This window comes from Terrapene carolina, unplaced genomic scaffold, assembly GCF_002925995.2.
Source record: "Terrapene carolina triunguis isolate 2854851 unplaced genomic scaffold, T_m_triunguis-2.0 Scaffold130, whole genome shotgun sequence".
Classification (NCBI taxonomy): domain Eukaryota; kingdom Metazoa; phylum Chordata; order Testudines; family Emydidae; genus Terrapene; species Terrapene triunguis.
In genome coordinates this window covers 14,709,341-14,727,275 of record NW_020664481.1, presented here as the reverse complement: position 1 = coordinate 14,727,275, position 17,935 = coordinate 14,709,341, and the positions used below count along the sequence as shown (strand labels likewise).

At 42.9% G+C, this 17,935-nt stretch overlaps 1 protein-coding gene across 1 annotated transcript; it reads right to left on the bottom strand.

The window, feature by feature from the left end:
* Positions 1 to 595: 595 nt before the first annotated feature.
* Positions 596 to 16,619, bottom strand: ZFP64 (ZFP64 zinc finger protein). Its single transcript, XM_024205804.3, has 6 exons — positions 16,472 to 16,619; positions 14,506 to 14,742; positions 12,918 to 13,079; positions 11,647 to 11,709; positions 10,715 to 10,966; positions 596 to 4,827 (listed from the first exon to the last, which is right to left on the bottom strand). Exons 1-6 carry the CDS (start codon positions 16,518 to 16,520, stop codon positions 3,524 to 3,526), a joined length of 2,067 nt encoding a protein of 688 aa, XP_024061572.1. The 5' UTR covers positions 16,521 to 16,619; the 3' UTR covers positions 596 to 3,523.
* Between the last annotated feature and the right edge of the window lie 1,316 nt (positions 16,620 to 17,935).

Genomic DNA, 17,935 nt, shown 5'->3' with positions numbered 1-17,935 from the left:
CAAATATCATTAAGTTTTCAACATGCTTGAGAGGTAAGTATTATGTCCATTCTACAGTTGGGGAACCGAGTGTGTCAGGATTATAACTCAAAATTTCCAGGCTCCCAATTAATTGCTCAGACTATACTTGCCCACTCCTTAGCTTTGGGTACAGCAACCTCCTTTCCCATTCCGTTTCTGATCTTACATTACAGTGGGTTTGCTCAATGACTTGCAACTAGTCCTCCTCAGATGTGAGCTCGCCATAAATCAGCATGCCTCTACCCATAGCACTTTAGGAACTGGCACAGATGACTCTCAGATGGCTATGAAGAGAAGCAGCTGCAAATGGAATCATCATATGGAAGGCTGAGAACAAGAACCACTATACTAGAATATGGAGAGCTGATAATCTTTTTAATATAGATATCCACAAATTTCTCCTTCAAACTGCAATGCAGCGTGGGAGCTAAGAAGCCATCTTCCTTACTAATAAATTAGTTCCCTGTTTAACATTCTCAACATTTATTTTATAACTAAACAACAGCCTTTTCTCCCATCCAGAATGTTGGAGGGTATATATTGCTAACTGGTTCTAATCAAACCAAAGCCAGGATTCAGGAATCAAGATTATTATTCTGAACTGCTTTCTTAAAAGGAACACGATTTTATGGCCTAAACAAAACAAACCTCAGATAAACTAGATTGAGTGGCTTTCATGGAATACGTTGGCATTGCTGGTGGATTCAAGTGTACAGAACATATCTAATCAACTCCTCTGTCAACAAAAGTGAAGGGTTCTAAAACTGTACCTGTAATTTGTGTTTGCATTTTCCCATATCATTTTCAAGGATACAATGACTCAGATTTGTGAACGCAAACATGAGTATGGCTAGAAAAAATGCATGTGCAAACGGATTTTTTTAAAAAGATACTATAAAACCAATTTCAAATATGGCTCTTCTTATGTATCCTATCAAAACATGTTTTCATACCCATGGAGAAACATTCTCTCTCTCTCTAAAAAGGTACATATTATATACCTAACAAAACAGTTAATCAGATCCACTGATTTTTTATGACTGAAGCCAAATACTAACATGTACATATTTATTCTTTATATAAATATACATTGATTGCATGGTGATGTTAAGCACACAAATAGCCACCTCTATCTTGTTCTGTACTAATATTAATGTAGTTAGCTTTTTGATCCTCAAAACGGAATCTATGATTAGGTTTTGTACTGCAACAGGTTTTCTTTTTCCTCTCTTTAAGCTGCATTCTTACACATAAAGAACAGAAATGGAAATGCAAAATACATTTCTTTTCAATCACACAATTAAAAACAAATGATAATGCAGCACCAAAACAAATGACATAAAATTGCAGCACTGTATTTGGAAAAATATATTGTATTTTTTTTTAAAAAAGGACCCTTCTGATACAGAGCATTGTGCTGTATACATGATTTGCATAAAAGATCTGTTATGACACAAAGTATCACCAACACACAGACAGCATTCTATTATTTTAAGAGAAGTACTTTGGGGCCTGATTCTGCATGATTGTCTCAAGCAAGGTGCTAAGTGCCCCCAACCCCTATTGACTTCAATACACTTTTCATGTAATTAGCAATTGCCACAAATCTCTAGACAGAATCCCAAAATAATTTTTGTGGTGCAGGGCATTTCTTGGGGACTAATAATCAGCCAGGACCAGCTGATGGGCTCATGACAAGTTAGCACAACTATCAGAGATACAATTTTTAGTATACCTTTAAGGGGTTTATGGTTCATCTTCCGCCTTTTTGAATGTACATGTTGTGATGCCACTATGATATGCACACAGTTCTGGGAATACAGAGAGCATTACAGCCTGTTAGCTAAACAGCCTGCCAAGGGTCTGAGCCAATTCCTACAGAAGTCAATGGAGTTCTTTCCATCAACTTCAATGGACACCAGATTAGACCTCAGGCTCTTTGTCAATGCTCCATTTAGCTTCTAGGGGCCAGACATTGAAAAGATCTCAGCTCCCATTTATGCACTGAAATCAATGCCCAGATTTTTTTTTTCCAAAAAACTCAGCCAGAAGGGCTCTGAGCATTTTGGAAAAGTCTGGTGATAACTGTCACATTAGGAGCTGCTGTGTGCTGAGTACTTTTGAAAATCTGGCTCCAATTCATCCTGATGAGTCTGGTGCTGAATCTAAATGGGGAAAAAAAAAATCAACATTTACAAATTTAGATCCCAATCCTGAAAACACTTCAGTGGGACTATTCAAGTGAAGTTAAGCAAATGCGTAAGTGTTTGAAGGACTGGGGCCTTAATTCTTAATGTTGTTTAATATACTGTTAATTTTTTATCATCTAAATAGTAGCACCTAGATAGCATGAAATTCTATTAGAATTATGTCCAGCAGTTTGAATTGTCTAACAAGTAATAAAAAAAATGAACAGATGTTTGTTTTGGGGCAATTATTGGTACCATGTACAAAGTCCAAAAAGTAGAACCACTGTTGTACTATGTTAGCAACAGGCAGATTAACCACAGAGAGTGCTCCCATTACAGCCCCAATCCAACAAACCACCTAAGCATATGTTCAATTTTAAGCATGAGAATAGTTCCACTTAAAACAATGGGGCTACTCATATGTTTAAATACTTTGCCTGATCAGGGCTTATATGCAGTAGAGCACAGCTACAGGGTAGGTCCTATAGTAACCTGCAAGAGGAGGTTTGGGCTGGCTAGGTTTTAATGGGTCTCCGAATAACTGTTTTGGTTCGTTGCACAAAGCCACCTTACTCAGGGCTTGTCTCCACTTACCGGTGGATCGACGCTGCGGCGATCGATACACCAGGGGTTGATTTAGTGGGTCTCATGAAGACCCTCTAAATAGACTGCAGATCGCTCTGTCGACTCCAGTATTCCACCGGATGGAGAAGACTAGGAGGAGTCGATGGGAGAGCGTCTCCCATTGACATAGCATAGTATGGACCCCGCGGTAAGTAGATCTAGGCTATGTTGACTTGAGTTACGCTACTAACGTAACTCAAATTGCGTAGCTTAGATCGACTTTCCCCCATAGTGTAGACCTGCCCTCAGACTTTTCACAGGGGATGGGAATTTGTCATGATGGTATCTTAAGGCGAGATGTTCTTTGCATTTGATTTAAAAAGAACAAACAAACCTATTTTGTTTAAATAAGACATTTGCTGCGCAAAGTAAATCCTGCTCTAGGAAGTTTTTTTGAAACGTGAAATTTTAAACAGTTGCTTTGATATTGAGGATCACATTTTTCAAAGACTGTAGCCTCTAGTTTCCAATGCATGTAATTGTGCACAGCCTTGTGTGCAAGTGCAAGCCACTGCATGTGTATGTGAGAATGCAACATATGACTATATGTGCAAAGTGGTGCAAATGGAATGTTAGAGGCCAATCTCAGGTCACCTGAAAATCTGGCCCTCACTTCAGTGTCATGAAAATCCCACTGACTTCAAGGCTTCACAAGGCAATCCAGGGCGGAATTTGCACTAGTTTTTTAACTAATCCGGTATGGAGTCTGCAGGACACAGCGAAGCTGTATGGGCTCCACTTTGAATGATGGAGTAGGTCTGCTTAGGTGCTTGTGTGTGAGAGGATGAGGAAAAGATGGGAGGAGGAGGGGGAGCTGAAGTGGACACAGAGATACTCTGACCTCCATCACTAACCACAGCTACGTCTGTTGCCCCTTCTTGAATCAAAGCATTGAGCCCTTCCAAGTCAGAGCAGCTGATTCCAGAATCATTGATGAAAGTCTGGCTTGCTGAAGCCCTGTGACTACTGACTGAAGCAGCAGGAATCAAAGTCTGGTGGAGAGCACTGCTGTCACTTTGGTCGTGGGCAGTGAGAAGAACTGCTGGCTGCCCCACTGACACAGCTTCGCTTTGAGAAACAGGGGGATGAGGCGGTGCCAGCAGACTGACTTGGCGCAGTATTTGCAACTGGCTACTTGCAGATAGGTCTTCCTGATTCTGGCTAACTAATGTGGGAGGCATAACATTCACTGAAGCCGTCTGAACTGTTCCATTAGCTTGAGGCACTTGATGGCCAGCAACGATCTTGACCCTTTCTTCATTGTAAGGAGAAACCTGAGTGGCTTGAATTGGAACTTGAAGGTGACTTACAGTAATCGGGGCACTGGTCTGCCTACTGGGGTCCATGTGCAACTGCAAAACAGCCAGTTCAGTACTTTTGGTCCCATTATACTCTCTGTGCTGCTTCTTATGGCTCCTAAGAGAATCTTCTCGGACAAAGGAAGCCTCACACAGGCCACATTTAAATGCTTTCTTGGCATCCAATTTGGCTACTTGCCTGGAGCTGCCCTGCTTTGACTTATCTCCCTCTTTCTTCTCAGTAGTTTGCTTTTTGATCTTGACTTTGTCTCCATGGGCTTTCTTCACGTGCGTGGTCAGATTGCTCCGCTGCTTGGTATCAAAGCTGCAGAAGTCACATTTGAAAGGGCGATCCTCGCAGTGAATTCTCTCGTGCACCTTGAGAGCCGCCTTGTTAGAACAAGAGTAGTTGCATTTTGAGCACTTCACTGGCTGCTCAGGCTGATGGGTTCTTAAGTGATGCCGAAGGGTTGTTTTGTTTCCGCACTGGAACTCGCACTCTGGACACTTGAGTGTGTTCTCCATGCTGTGCTTGATGCGGATGTGCGATTTCAGGTTCCCTTTCATGGCACAGCGGACGTCACAGAACTCACACTTGTAAGGCTTCTCTCCAGAGTGCACACGCATGTGCCTCTTCAAGTCCGAGTTGATTTTAAATTTAGCACTACACATCCGACACTGAAACGGAGCATCTCCTGTCAACAAAACATGCATTTAAATTAGAGGAGTCAAGCCATGAATCTACAGGACTTCCTGGACAGACTGAAAGCTTCAACTAACTGCATAAACTAAAACTGGTATATGAACCCAATTTGTTCCAGTTAAAATTTCCCAACATATTTCCACAATGCACTAAATTCTTTAGTAAGGTGAAATTCAAATGTTGCATTCTCTTGTTTCACCTGAAGCTGATCAGACACACTTTTGTGTGGGAAACACAGTAGCCACTCCTGGCTCAGAGTGCTTTTGGGTAGAGAGAGTATTTGGGCATGCTTGCAGGCCCTGCAGTTCCTTGGTATTTGTATTCCAGATGTTCTCCACTTCTAGTTCATTTTAGGGGTATGAATGGTGAAACACTGTTCCAAAACAAGCTACTGAAGATTCTCAATTCTCCCTCATTAATAAGATTGAACGTCTCAACTAATGCTTTTAGCTAATTGAGATAAACATTAAAAACCAAAGAAGTTGTGTCTCTGCTAGATTTTGATGCATTATAAACCTTTCCTAAATATATACGTTAGCATATACATATAACTGTAGTCATGCTGAGAACTTAAGTATGATGGAGTATTAAATCAGTTCCAAACTATGTGGAATTAAATTACTAGCTAATCATCTTTTTAAAATATTTTGATCATAAAATATTTACCACTGAAGACCCAAAGTAAAAATCATCCTCCAAAATAATTTACACACGTCTGTTCCTATTCTTCTATGCTACATTTGCCCTAGAATATTTGGCTCAAATTTCTTATATTTGTAGAATCTGGTAACTAAAGGTGCAGTGTTCAGCTAGATTTTCAGTTTTTGAAGCAAATGTTGAAAAAGCAAAGAAGGAAGGTGATAGGGAAGGACAACACTTAGTAGCATATACTTGGATGCACAGAAAATACACTGGTTACTCCAGATTTACAGGATGTTCCTACAGTTTGTATTAGGGAAAAAATTAATTGTATTGGAGTGGGGCACCATAATTGGAAAAGAAAAATTAAAAGAGTGAAATATGCAAAAGATAAATAATGATGTATGGATTCATATGAGTTTACTTATATAGAAATGTAACGTTAGGGAACTATTTAGTGTATAGTTTTGTCTTGCAATTCAACAGTTGGAAATGGAGGATTCTGCATGATGTGACCAACCAACTTTCCACAAGCTACAGTAAAAGATGTTTTTTCAATTAGTATGCATGTAGGAGTGTGTGCTTGCACAGTACATGTACATGCACAATTTTTTATGGGGACACACATGAAGACTAGAAATAGCCGCAGCTGAAAATCTGTGTCAAAGGATTCAAATGTTAGATCTTGCAAATGTTTTTGTATTTGCTCAACTTTAACCTCATGAATAATCACTTCAAGGGAACTACTCACATGGGGAAAGTTAGTTACGTGTATAAGCATTTGCATCTTCAGGGCCTAAACCTCTGTTCTTTGCATTTCCTTGCATTCGTAGGGTTGTCACAATATGTGCAGCCAAAATAACCACATATATTTAATTCATAATCACTGGATCAAATCCAGGGCATGGACTTACAAGACAGTGACTCCATTCAGAATATGATGATTTAAAAAACAAAAGACGCTGACTGTAGTAACTAGCATTTGCAAAACAATACTATTCATTCTTAACAGTTCTTCTCTGATCCACTTGAACAGTAAGACATCATTTTGGTATTACTCTGTCACGCCATGGAAGGAGAAAAGTGAAAGAACTATAGGGTGCTATGTAAGACAAACAAAATGCAGGAATGTACTAAGTTCAGTCAATGCTTTGTTCATTAATAATCAAACTGCATATGGCTAATTTATTTTACATGTTAATATTTTATAGATCTTTGTGATATTTGTATAATTTTGCATAATTTGTTTATCCAGCTACATATGTCATTGATTTAGCTGCTTATTTTTCAAATCAAGTTGTGGCATACGGTGCAAATCTCACATCTGTTTAATAATTGAGATATATAGCGTATTATGTTTGTGATAAAGATTTTTATTAACGAAGATACACTAGCAACCAGTGTAGCTTATTTATTTTACAGTCACAGCTGCATACTCTTCTAGTTGAATTGTAAGACTCCACTATTGAATTTTTACCAAGTTTACTGATGAAGGCATAGTACATATTTCAATAGCTCAATTTTCATATATTGGACTGACAGTGTTACTCACTTTTGTACTCAAATTCTGCAATACATGTGTTTTCTAAATTGCAGATTGATCTATTATACATATTTACACTACTGGCCTTGCACAATTTGACACTGGCAGAGGTAAAAAAGAAAGTCAGGGCCCTGATCCTGAAAACTATTACTCATGTGAATTGTTCCATTGAAATTAAGAGAATGAAAGGATTAATCAAATTAGCAAGGGTGTATAAAATCTGACTCCAAATTATATACAGTAGAACCTCAGAGTTACGAACTGACCAGCCAGCCACACACTTCATTTGGAACCGGGAGTATACAATCAGGCAGCAGCAGAGAAAAAATAAATAATAATAAAGCAAATACAGTACAGTAGTGTTAAACGTAAACTACTAAACAAATAAAGGGAAAGCTGCATTTTTCTTCTGCATAGTAAAGTTTCAAAACTGTATTAAGTCAATTTTCAGTTGTAAACTTTTGAAAGAACCATAAAAGGTTTTGTTCAGTTACGAACATTTCAGAGTTACGAATAACCTTCATTCCTGAGATGTTCGTAACTCTGAGGGCTTGGCTACACTTGTGAGTTGCAGCGCAATAAAGGAGCCCCGAGCGCACTAGCTCACTCCCCGTTCACACTGGCAAGGCACACAGAGCACTTTGACTCCGCGGCTACAGCGCTGCTGGTACTCCACCTCGGCGAGTGGAATAACGTTTGCTGCGCCCCCGCAAGAGCGCCGCGGCGCCAGTGTGAACGAGGTGTTGCATTACTGCGCTCTGACTGACCTCTGGAAACATCCCATAATCCCCTTAAGTTAAGTGGCCTCTCTTGTCATTGTTTTGAACTCACTGTAGGAATGCTGTAGGAATGCGGATATGCCCTTTCAAAGCTCCGTTTCTGCCAGCTGGCTGCTTATCTACTCCGGGACAAAGGAATGCTGCTTGCTTTGAATGAGAGAGAGAGGTCTGCTGCTGTCTGAACTTACAAGTCAGCATGCTGACACATTCTCAGCCCCCCCAAAAACCCACTCTCTCTCCCTCCACATACACTCAACATACTCCCTGTCACACTCCACCCCACCCCCCACATTTGAAAAGTACGTTGCAGCCACTTGCATGCTGGGATAGCTACCACAATGCACTGCTCTTTGTGGCGTTGTAAGAGCTGCTAATGTGGCTACACCAGTGTACTTCCAGCTGAGCGTGTAAACACTCAGCAGCGTTTTCCCTGCTGCGGTCTCTGAAGGCTGGTTTAACTCCCAGCGCTCTACAACTGCAAGTACAGCCATGCCCTGAGGCTCTACTGTAGGTCACAAAGACATTTAGGCCTTGGCTACACTGGCAATTCACAGCGCTGCACTTGCTGCGCTCAGGGCTGTGAAAAAACCCGGAGAGGTGGAGTACTTGCAGCGCTGCGAGAGAGCTTTCGCAGCGTTGGCGGCGCGACTACACTCGCGCTTCACAGCGCTGCCGCGGCAGCACTGTGAATCCGTGAGTGTAGCCAAGGCCTTTGGCTTTCTAACAGATTTCTGGTAGTACAGAGAATGGTTGATTCAGTACCATTAGGACCTGCATCCTGGATACAAGTCTGAATTTTTCTTTTAAACTAATCCACTCCACTTAATTTCTTAGTGAACAATAGGGATGTAATCATTTTTTAAAGCTTTGTATTTATATGCAACGAATGACACAAGTTCTTCATATCTAAAAAGATTTACTTGGGAAAGATAGAGTTTAGTTTCTTGCTCTAAAGACTTGACATCACATACTGAGCAATGAAGGGAAGTAGTAACAGAACAGGGTCAGAAAAGACCTCAAATCTGTAGAAACAGGAACACAGCTCCCACTTCAACACATTCCCTCTTGCCTCCTAGCCACCATGGAAGTCCTTCCACAGGACATCTGCAAGAGTGGGCATTCCTGAGATAGATAGGAGGTAGGGATGAAATCTGACCCCACTACAGAATGAGGTGTTCCCAGAGGTAATCCATACAAGACTTACTGGAAGAACTCCCCTCTGTTTGCAATTCATCTTAGATTCAAGCCTGGAAGGGCAAAGGCAGATGCAGCATGGTTTCAAAGGGAGCTGTGCTGCTAATGAAGTGAAGAGTCATGAAACCTAAAGTGAAAGGATAACTTTTCTATGTAGAGAAATTGGGGACCATGCTGACTTCTCAGCAGACCCTAGAGAATCTGCTCCTGGCACATGCCTCTTTCCCTCATCCATCCTGGAACAGCAGGGAAGAGACCATTTTAATTCCACAAGTTCTAGTATAAGAAGTCACATTATTTCTTTGGAGTGGGGAGCATGTGGCCCTGAAAGGACAACTTGACACAAAGGCTGTGCGTGCTTTTAAACTGGCAAAGCAAGACTGCGTTCTCATGACCATGTCACCCTATTTACCTGCTAAATATCACAAAGGGCTTATTCACTCCTTGTTCTTCACTGGCTGAATCCTTCGGAATCAGGGCCACTTGGCCTCCCAGTGGCAGAAAGTATATAAGTGCCAATTCATCAGTCTTCACAGGTGGCAGTGAAAAGCTACCTTACTCTGGTGGAAAAGTGGAGAAGAATAAAGCAAAACTACTGTTTTCCTTCTCCCATGGATTAATCCTTCCAGGGGCACAACTGCTACAGTTTACATATATGTACCTGTGTGTAAGCTGCGCACACTGGCGTTAGAGGAGGTAAATCTACATCAGGTGTTCTCTGGACTGTATCTATCATTACTATCTGACTCACCCATGTACAATTCCTACTGCCCATCACATCCTGTTATGTAGCAGCAGAAACAGGTGAACCTTGTAAAACAGCTCCCTAGTTGTCCTGCCTGTGGCACCACAGCAGATTTGTGAAGCATAAAAGACTCTTCTGCTAAGGACAGATTGGTTTGACCCTCTGCTCCTCCACATTTCACATGTGATTTATGTCTTTTATCTGCTGGAAATAAATTCCACACTGCCTACAACTGAACTAATGTACAGTGTAGTACTTCAATTCTGAATCAGAACCTAGAGCAGGTTCAAAGCAAATATAGTAAACCCTGAATAGTAATCGCTTTGCAGCTAACATTCACAGAATTAATCAAATCTGTAAAGAACAACATGGAAACCAATCTAATACCACAGAATAAGCGAAAAACATTGTATGTCAGAGATAACTGTACAGTCACACAAAAATTCTGTATCTTTACAAGCTACAAGAGAAAATCTGATTAAAAAAGAATTTAGGAAAATAATTTAACTATAAGAAGTTATGGATTTAGTGTTTGCAAAAGGTGTGTGGGCTGACAACCCTGGAGACTGAAATCATCTATCCACAGAACAAGTATAGCATGGGCAGCAGCAAGGCCAGTTTCCTCATATTGTCCTGCTAACATGACTCAGCCTTGACCTGGAGGGGACCCCACCAGCAATGAAAGTTTAGCTGAATTTAGTAATTTGCAGATGTAAACTAAGATGAATTAGGCAGAAATTAAAATAGTTCAAGGGTGTCTACATTTGGAGATTGCACTGGTTTAACTAGTTCAATATCGTAATCAATTTAGTTAAACTGTTGCAACTTTTCTATAATAGTCTCCAGATTGGGAGTTAGACACCTCAGCACTTCTGAAAATCCCACTGGGCACCTATCTACATCTTTAGCATCAAAATACCTCAAATATGGCCCAAGGCGTTTTGAAGTCTTACAGACTGAAATTTTGGTCTAGACTTACCAGTATGGGATCTGAGATGGACAGTAAGCTGGCTAGAGTTGCGGCTCGCATAAGGACAGATCTGGCATTTAAAAGGACGCTCATTTGAATGGATGCGCTGGTGCTTGTTGAGACTGCTGTTGTCGGCAGCTGCATAGTCACAGTGTTTACACTTGTAAGGTTTCACCCCAGTATGGGAACGCATGTGCATCTTCAGCTTATCTTTGCGACTGAAGCACTTGCTACACACCTCACATTTATGGGGCTTATCTCCTGAAAACCAACAAAAGAGCATCTAAATAAGAACTTTTGTAATGACACAATCTTGGAACTAAACAAAACACAAAGAAACTATATAGAATTTTCAAATCGCCATAGCCTGAATTTTCCAAAGGCCTCCTTAAATTCACCTCCAATGTTTATGCCTTCAAACACCTCCACATTAACCACTCTTCCTAATAAGCACAGAAAAGATGGTAAGGAATCAAGCACAATTCAGAAGACCCTTTGAAAAATTGTCCCCTTACACTAGCTTTTGAAAGTTCATTTGAAAATGATTTACATTTTTTTTTAAATTATTGTGTCAAACTAAATTTTTTTTAACTTCTTGTCCTAATCTATAGTACAATGCGGTGATGCACTGAAAAACAGCTTCCCATTCATGCCATGTAGGTTCCTGTGTGTCAGTGATGAGTGAAGCATACATCATTTTTGATGTTCTGAAATCTGAGGGCCAGATGACTAAATTACAAACTGGCCTAAAGTAGTTTGTACCATAATGTGGGACTTGGCATGTGAAAGGGACAGTCCTTGCATTCCAAGAAGCTAGGGGAGGGATTGTGCCTCTTGAACATATAGGTTGTACCACCTAAAACTAGATGCTTATTTTGTGGGAAAACATCTATTGACAATAACAAGAAGGAAAAATAGAAGGTGATGGCTTTAGATTTTACCTGTGTGTGTTCTTAAATGACGTTCCACGTCTTTCATACCATATGATGTCTTGAATTGGCAACCTGAAAATAAATTAGATACCACAAACAAAAAATTAGATTTTTAAATTTAAGAAAAACAAACAAGACAACGGGACAGGGGACATGTACTTTGACAGATTCGGGAAGTTGCCTTTCTCGGCATGTATCTGTAACATTTCTGTGTCAAATTTATCAAGGCTCTGTGTGTGTATGTGTGTATACAAATAAAGAGAAGGAATTCAACACTGCCGGAAAATGAAGTCCACATCTTGTTTGCATATACTTACTTACAATAAGTAAGTAGCTATACTTACCTATAAACTTTAGTCTTCTAGTGCTTCCCTAGAAGATAATTCATTCTCTGCATTAACTCATTCTGGAATTTCTCGTGGTAATCTCTAAAACAAATTGTGTGGAATCTCTGCCTGGGTTTTGAGATGCACTCTACAGTACACAGGGGACACAGGGAGACTAATTAATTTCACATATAGTCTCAGATTAGAGATAGTGGGCACCTAGCTAACACATTTGGGCCTTCATTCTCAGGAGTTTTGCCTGAGTCAAGAATACTGGATAGGGCCCTGAAAGTTTGTGTGTGCGCAAACTAAGACTGTGCATGTGAAATAAGATTCTCAGGTAAAGGAAAGATTTGAAACAATACTGTAAACTCTATTTAAATAAACAAGACTACTCATGTGAGGAAAGTTTAACTCTCAAGCCTTGCAGCACTGAATCCTATATGAAAGAATTAAGCATCTGTTTTGCAGGAATTTATATGGTAACTTTGCTGATTAATATGATTTAAATATTGACATATATTTAAAACCAGTTCATCCTTGCAAACGCTTTGGTTCATCAGAGCTGTGGATACAGTGCAAATAAATTTCAGGATTCTTCACGAGTTGAAGGATTGGGAACACAGTTAGGAGGATACAAATCAGGCCCTACTTTTACAGCGATGTGTGTCAGCACACCTGGAAGCCAGGTAGAGCCCCACTGACCCTAACCAGCACACATCATTAGAGCAAGATCAGAGTCTGAGGGCTTGATTCTACTCTCACTGAAGTCAATGGCAAAACTCCCACTGACTTTAATTGTGTAGGATCAGGCCTAAAGAAGCATATCATGTTGTCTTCTAGATTCTGTGCAGATTAATTTCATGAAATTAGGCAAACCTAGCATATTTATAACTATACTAAACCCACCAATTGCAAAATGAAAGAAAAAAGAAGACATAGCCAATACCTAACCTGGATAGCAGCAGTTCAATTTCTTTTGGACAACAGCAGTAGTGGATTTTCTGGAACGCGTTTTTGATGATGGGGCGACAACAGCGGCAGTCTGAGGTTCACGGCTCTCATTGGGCAGATATGTTTGGTAGCCATGCTCAAAAACAAACTCTGGAGCAGAAACTAAAAACATAAAATGGCCCACTTTCTTAGTATAAACATCTTCAATCTGTATCAAATTCCATTAAGCACCGCCCATATCTAGTTCTAGTTTTACAATCACATTTGCCTATTCTTTTATAAAATGTTTTTCTCTATCTATTACAAGTGCAAGCCCCAGGTAAGCAAAAAAAAAAAAGACAAAGGCCCCTATCCTGAAACTGGATATGCATGGCTAGTCCTTAGCACCAGTACAAAGTTGCACTGAAGCCTGTGGGATTTTGCACTAGCACAAGGATGTGATGGTGTGGATCCAATTGCAGGACTCAGGGCTAAGTCAGTTTCTTCTGCTGTTTGTGCGGGGGATTACTTATAGGAGTACAGTTATGTATGTTGTTAAATGTTAGCAGGATCAGAGCCCTAAATCAGTATTCAGGGGAAACAGCAAAACTGGCTTTATACAAAATGCTGTCAAAAGTATGCAGTAAACAAACTGAAAAAAATAGTTTTTTTTTTTTTTAAATATCTAATCTCTTTCAGTTATAGGAATTTTAAGGTATCAACTGTAAACATAGTAAGAAAAACCATTTTAACGCAGACTAATTAATTGCTTTTAAGTTGATTAAATCTCACCCCTGTCCTAATATCAAATAGGTTGGTATTATTGCCCTCATTTTACAGGCGAGTAAATAAGAGGCAGATAATTTAAGCAATTCATCCAAAATCCAGTGAATCATGGGCAGGGATTTGAACTCAAAAATTCCTGGCAGCCAGCCCTGAAATCAGTCCACTTGACTATCCCATCTTTTCACTCGTTTTAAGGCTTTTGTATATCAGATTCTTTACCCCAAAACATTTCTGCAAATCTCTCTGAAAATTTATGTGTCTGTTCAAATTAGTTCAAAGTAAATGAGGCCCTGAGCCTGAAAACATGCACGCATGTAACTTTATGCAAGTAAAGGTCTGCATATGCTTCAGCCTGACTTAAACCTTTGCAGAGGTAGGAATACTGAGTATCACGATATTTCTAGCTAATTAATTGTGGAAGCAGTTGTTCCAGATGCAGTGTTCTCTTATGAGAAGGACCTGGACTGAGGATCAACAAAAACTCTAAGCCTGTGTTTGTTACCAAGGGCACCACTAAAAATGCCCTGTCATTTGAATATTTTTCATAAATGCTGCCACTGATTAGTTGCCCTTTCATTAAGTGCTGGCTGCATGTCACATCAGGCTTAAGATATTATAAATGGATTAATAGTTTTAATTGTCAAATTAAGTGCATAGCGTTATACCAAAGCTAACAAAGTAGTCAGTTTGCTTCTCCTTCCTTCACCAAATCATATGTGAATACTTGTGTGCAAACTGGTATTTTAACTTAATGTGATGAGGTACATGGATTTACATTTCTATTTTCTTATAGGATGTCAGCTTTCAAATTCCTAAGCAATACCTGTGATGGTCTGAGTCTCTGAAGTGATTGTTCTGGTTGTGGTTTGAGTCTGTGTTGATGGCACAGTTTCTTCTGAGACAAACTGGACTGTACTAGTGGTTCCATTTGCACTGATCAGCTGACAGCCGCTTTGCTTGTGAGCAACGAAGGCATCTAGGTTATTGAACTGCTGCTTGCAAATGCCACAAATGTGAATATCTGGGGTGAGCTCCACTAGGACAGTGGTGCCTCCTGGAACTACAAAAATGGAAGGAGATCAAATAATTTACACTGATGAAATCAAAACATTCCTACACAAAAGCGAAGAGAGACTCCAATAAGATTATCAATTATCATATGGATCAAGGCCTCGATTAGTAGATCATGCATTCAGTTTCTCATTGAATAACTGCAACATATCCGTTTCAACTACTACTGGGAGAGCTATAATAGGACTTGTGAAACCAAGATGCTGAACTCTATAAATACTGTCCTCTTCTTAGCATAGCATTCAACAGATGACAGCACATGGGTGTTACAACCACTGAAGAACTAAACATATTTAGTGGTATATGAAGCTTCTGGGCACTGACTTCAGTAGGAGTTGAGTGTGCTGAGCAGCCTGAAGTGCAAAGCCATTCGATCATCGCCAACCTAAAAATAAAGTTACACTAAGGTTCCTGGGAAACGTGATTCGTGAAGCTTGCATGCCTGCAATGCTGAACCGTAGGTTGCTGATAAGGCTACATTCTTTTTCCATGTTACACACTACGTCACAGGGGCTTGCATGACAGTTGCAGTCTGGTAACTTGCATCTTTGCATGCTGCGCAGTGACACTCTCACAGCCAGGTGGCTTGCACAATTGCACAATGCCGTTGTGCATTGGACCAAAGGACCTACACCGTTGCTCCTTGCATTAGGCCCAGGGAGCTTGCCCTATGCACCCGGGGAGCTTTCCCAGAAAATGTGCTCCAATTATGGGGGGGGGGAAGTGTGTGTGTGTGTGTGTGGGGAGGGGGGGTCCTTAATGAACATGGATAGTCCTGGAGGCAGCATGGAGTGAAGTGTCAGGGTATCTCTTGCCTGGCTCCCCATCCTCTGTGCTGCCCAGCGGAGCCCAAGCAGCAAGACTGCCTTTTCCCCTCTGTCCTTACGTCCCACGGCCTTCTGCCCTGCCTCCTCCCCTGCACTGACTGCTTAACGTCCAACTTCTTCCCCTGCCTCAGTGCCTCCCCTATCCCTAACTGCCCCATGTGTCCTATCCCTAACTCCCCGACATGTCCCATCTGCCTTCTCCCCCACTCCTCCTAGCTCCCCTTCTTACAGTTACTCCTCCTTAACAGGCAGCCCTGGCTGCCCCCACACCTCTAACCTACCCCTCTGCCCTACTTCTGCCGCCCCTGCTCCCACCCAATGCCCCCCAAGCATCTAATGCCCCCTCCCCAGTGGGGGGCTAGAACAGTCCCCGCCCTTCACCCCCGGATCCCTCTTTCTCCCTGACCCCCGATCTCCGCCCCCTTTGCCCGTCTCCTCCGCGAGCCCGTGGCCGGAGGACTGGGGACGGGAGGCGGCAGGCCAGAGTCGATCTCCGCCGGGCAGCGCCTATCGCCTGCTGCCGGGACGAAGGGGCTTCTCCTAGGCGGGGTGTCGGAGCCCGGGACCCGCTGCGGTCCGCTCTCCCCGTTGAGCGACGGGACCGGGGCGGCTGATGGCTCCGTCCGCCTCCCCCGCTCTCCGCGGAGCGACCCCTGGCTGCGCCCCGGCACCTGCTGCTCGCCCAGGCCCCGGGTCCACGGGGGAACTCCGAAGCGGGGCCGCCCGGGGAGCCTCGCTGCGCGCCGGGGCAGGCCGCCCAGCCCCCGGGCTGCTCTCACTCGGGTTCCCCCGAGCCACGTTCCCGGGCTTGGCTCCCGCCCGCTTCTTGCGCTACTCAGGTTTCGGGGCCTGCCCGGGCCCCGGAGCGCGCATAGCCCGCTCGGCACTTACACGGCACGGGGCCCGGGAAGCCCGGCGCCCTCCCGCCGCCCGGGTTCATGGCGCGCTGCACGGCCTGGCCCGGGAGCTCGGCCACCGGCAAGGGGCTGACTGGCGGCGGGGACCGACCGCCCGCCCCGGGCAGGGACGGACGTGGAGAAGCCCAAGCCGAGCGTGCCCGCGCGCTGTGAGCATGCTCAGTGACAGCAGCGGAGGCCGCTGCCCTCACGGGCCCCGGAACCCACCTGCTCGTTCTGGGACGGCACGTGGGGACACAGGGGACCGGGGCGGCTGCTGCGCCTCGCCTCCCTGTGCAGCTCTAGGCAGGTTCCTGTTTAGAGTCTCTATAGACTGGGCAGGCTGCCGCCAGGTCTCTGTACAGCGCCAGGCAGCAGGCTACATGCTTGCTGGTTATTCTCCATACAGCTCCACGCAGCATGCTTGGCTGGTGCTGTGCTGGAGCCTGTCTCTCCCCAGCTCTGCACAAGAGGGTGCTCATGTTTACCCATCCCACACAGGGCGCACCCCGCACTGCTCCTACAGCTTGGGTATATACAAGCACAACAAGGCAAATTAAGTGCCTCCAAGTGGCAGAGGGGTAGAGCTGTTAGTCTGTATCCACAAAAACAACGGGGGGGAGTCTAGTGGCATAAGCTTTTGCGGGTAAAAAACCTACTTCTTCAAATGCATGGAGTTTTTTACCCACGAAAGCTTATGCTCAAATAAATCTGTTAGTCTTTAAAGAGCCACCGGGCTCCTTGTTTTTAAGTGCCTCCACTCCCTCTCCGTTTGCATTCCTGTGTAGCCACCCCACAGGTAGATTCCTGGACGCAGACCTAGCTGAGCAGGACTTTCCCTGCAATCACTACTCCCAGGTCTGTAGGCTACTATTAGGGTGACCAGACAGCAAGTGTGAAAAATCGGGACAGGGGGTGGGGGGTAATAGAAGCCTATATAAGAAAAAGCCCCAAATATCGGGACATCTGGTCACCCTAGCTACTATGTACTAGGTATCAACTGTAAGAGGCGGAATAATCTATCTGCTGTGCTCTCAGTGATTCCTCTGCTAGTTCTGAGGTGGAATAGAAGGGAAAGCAGCTTCCCTCAAATGCAGAGGGGACAAGAGCTGGACCAGGTCGGAGTGGGAGAAGGCCATAGAGGGAGCAGATTGGAAAAGTATTATGTGATTATGTAATTAAAGACTAGATCCTAATGCAGCTCCACAAAGGGGGCGAATTAAGGTTGAACAGGCAAATTTAATTCTGACATTTCCTCACTTTTGAGTGCTTGACTTTGCACCCGGAATATTCTTTTCGCCTAGTCCTTTGTATGTAGTCAATTATAAATGCTGGCAGTTTAGTGTATACTCTAAACACATGCACATAGTTCCAGATTACAGTTCATGTTACAATTGGAGTTCTACTACCCTGGGAAAGTGGCATCCACATGATATCTCTCTTGATTTATTTTGTCAAA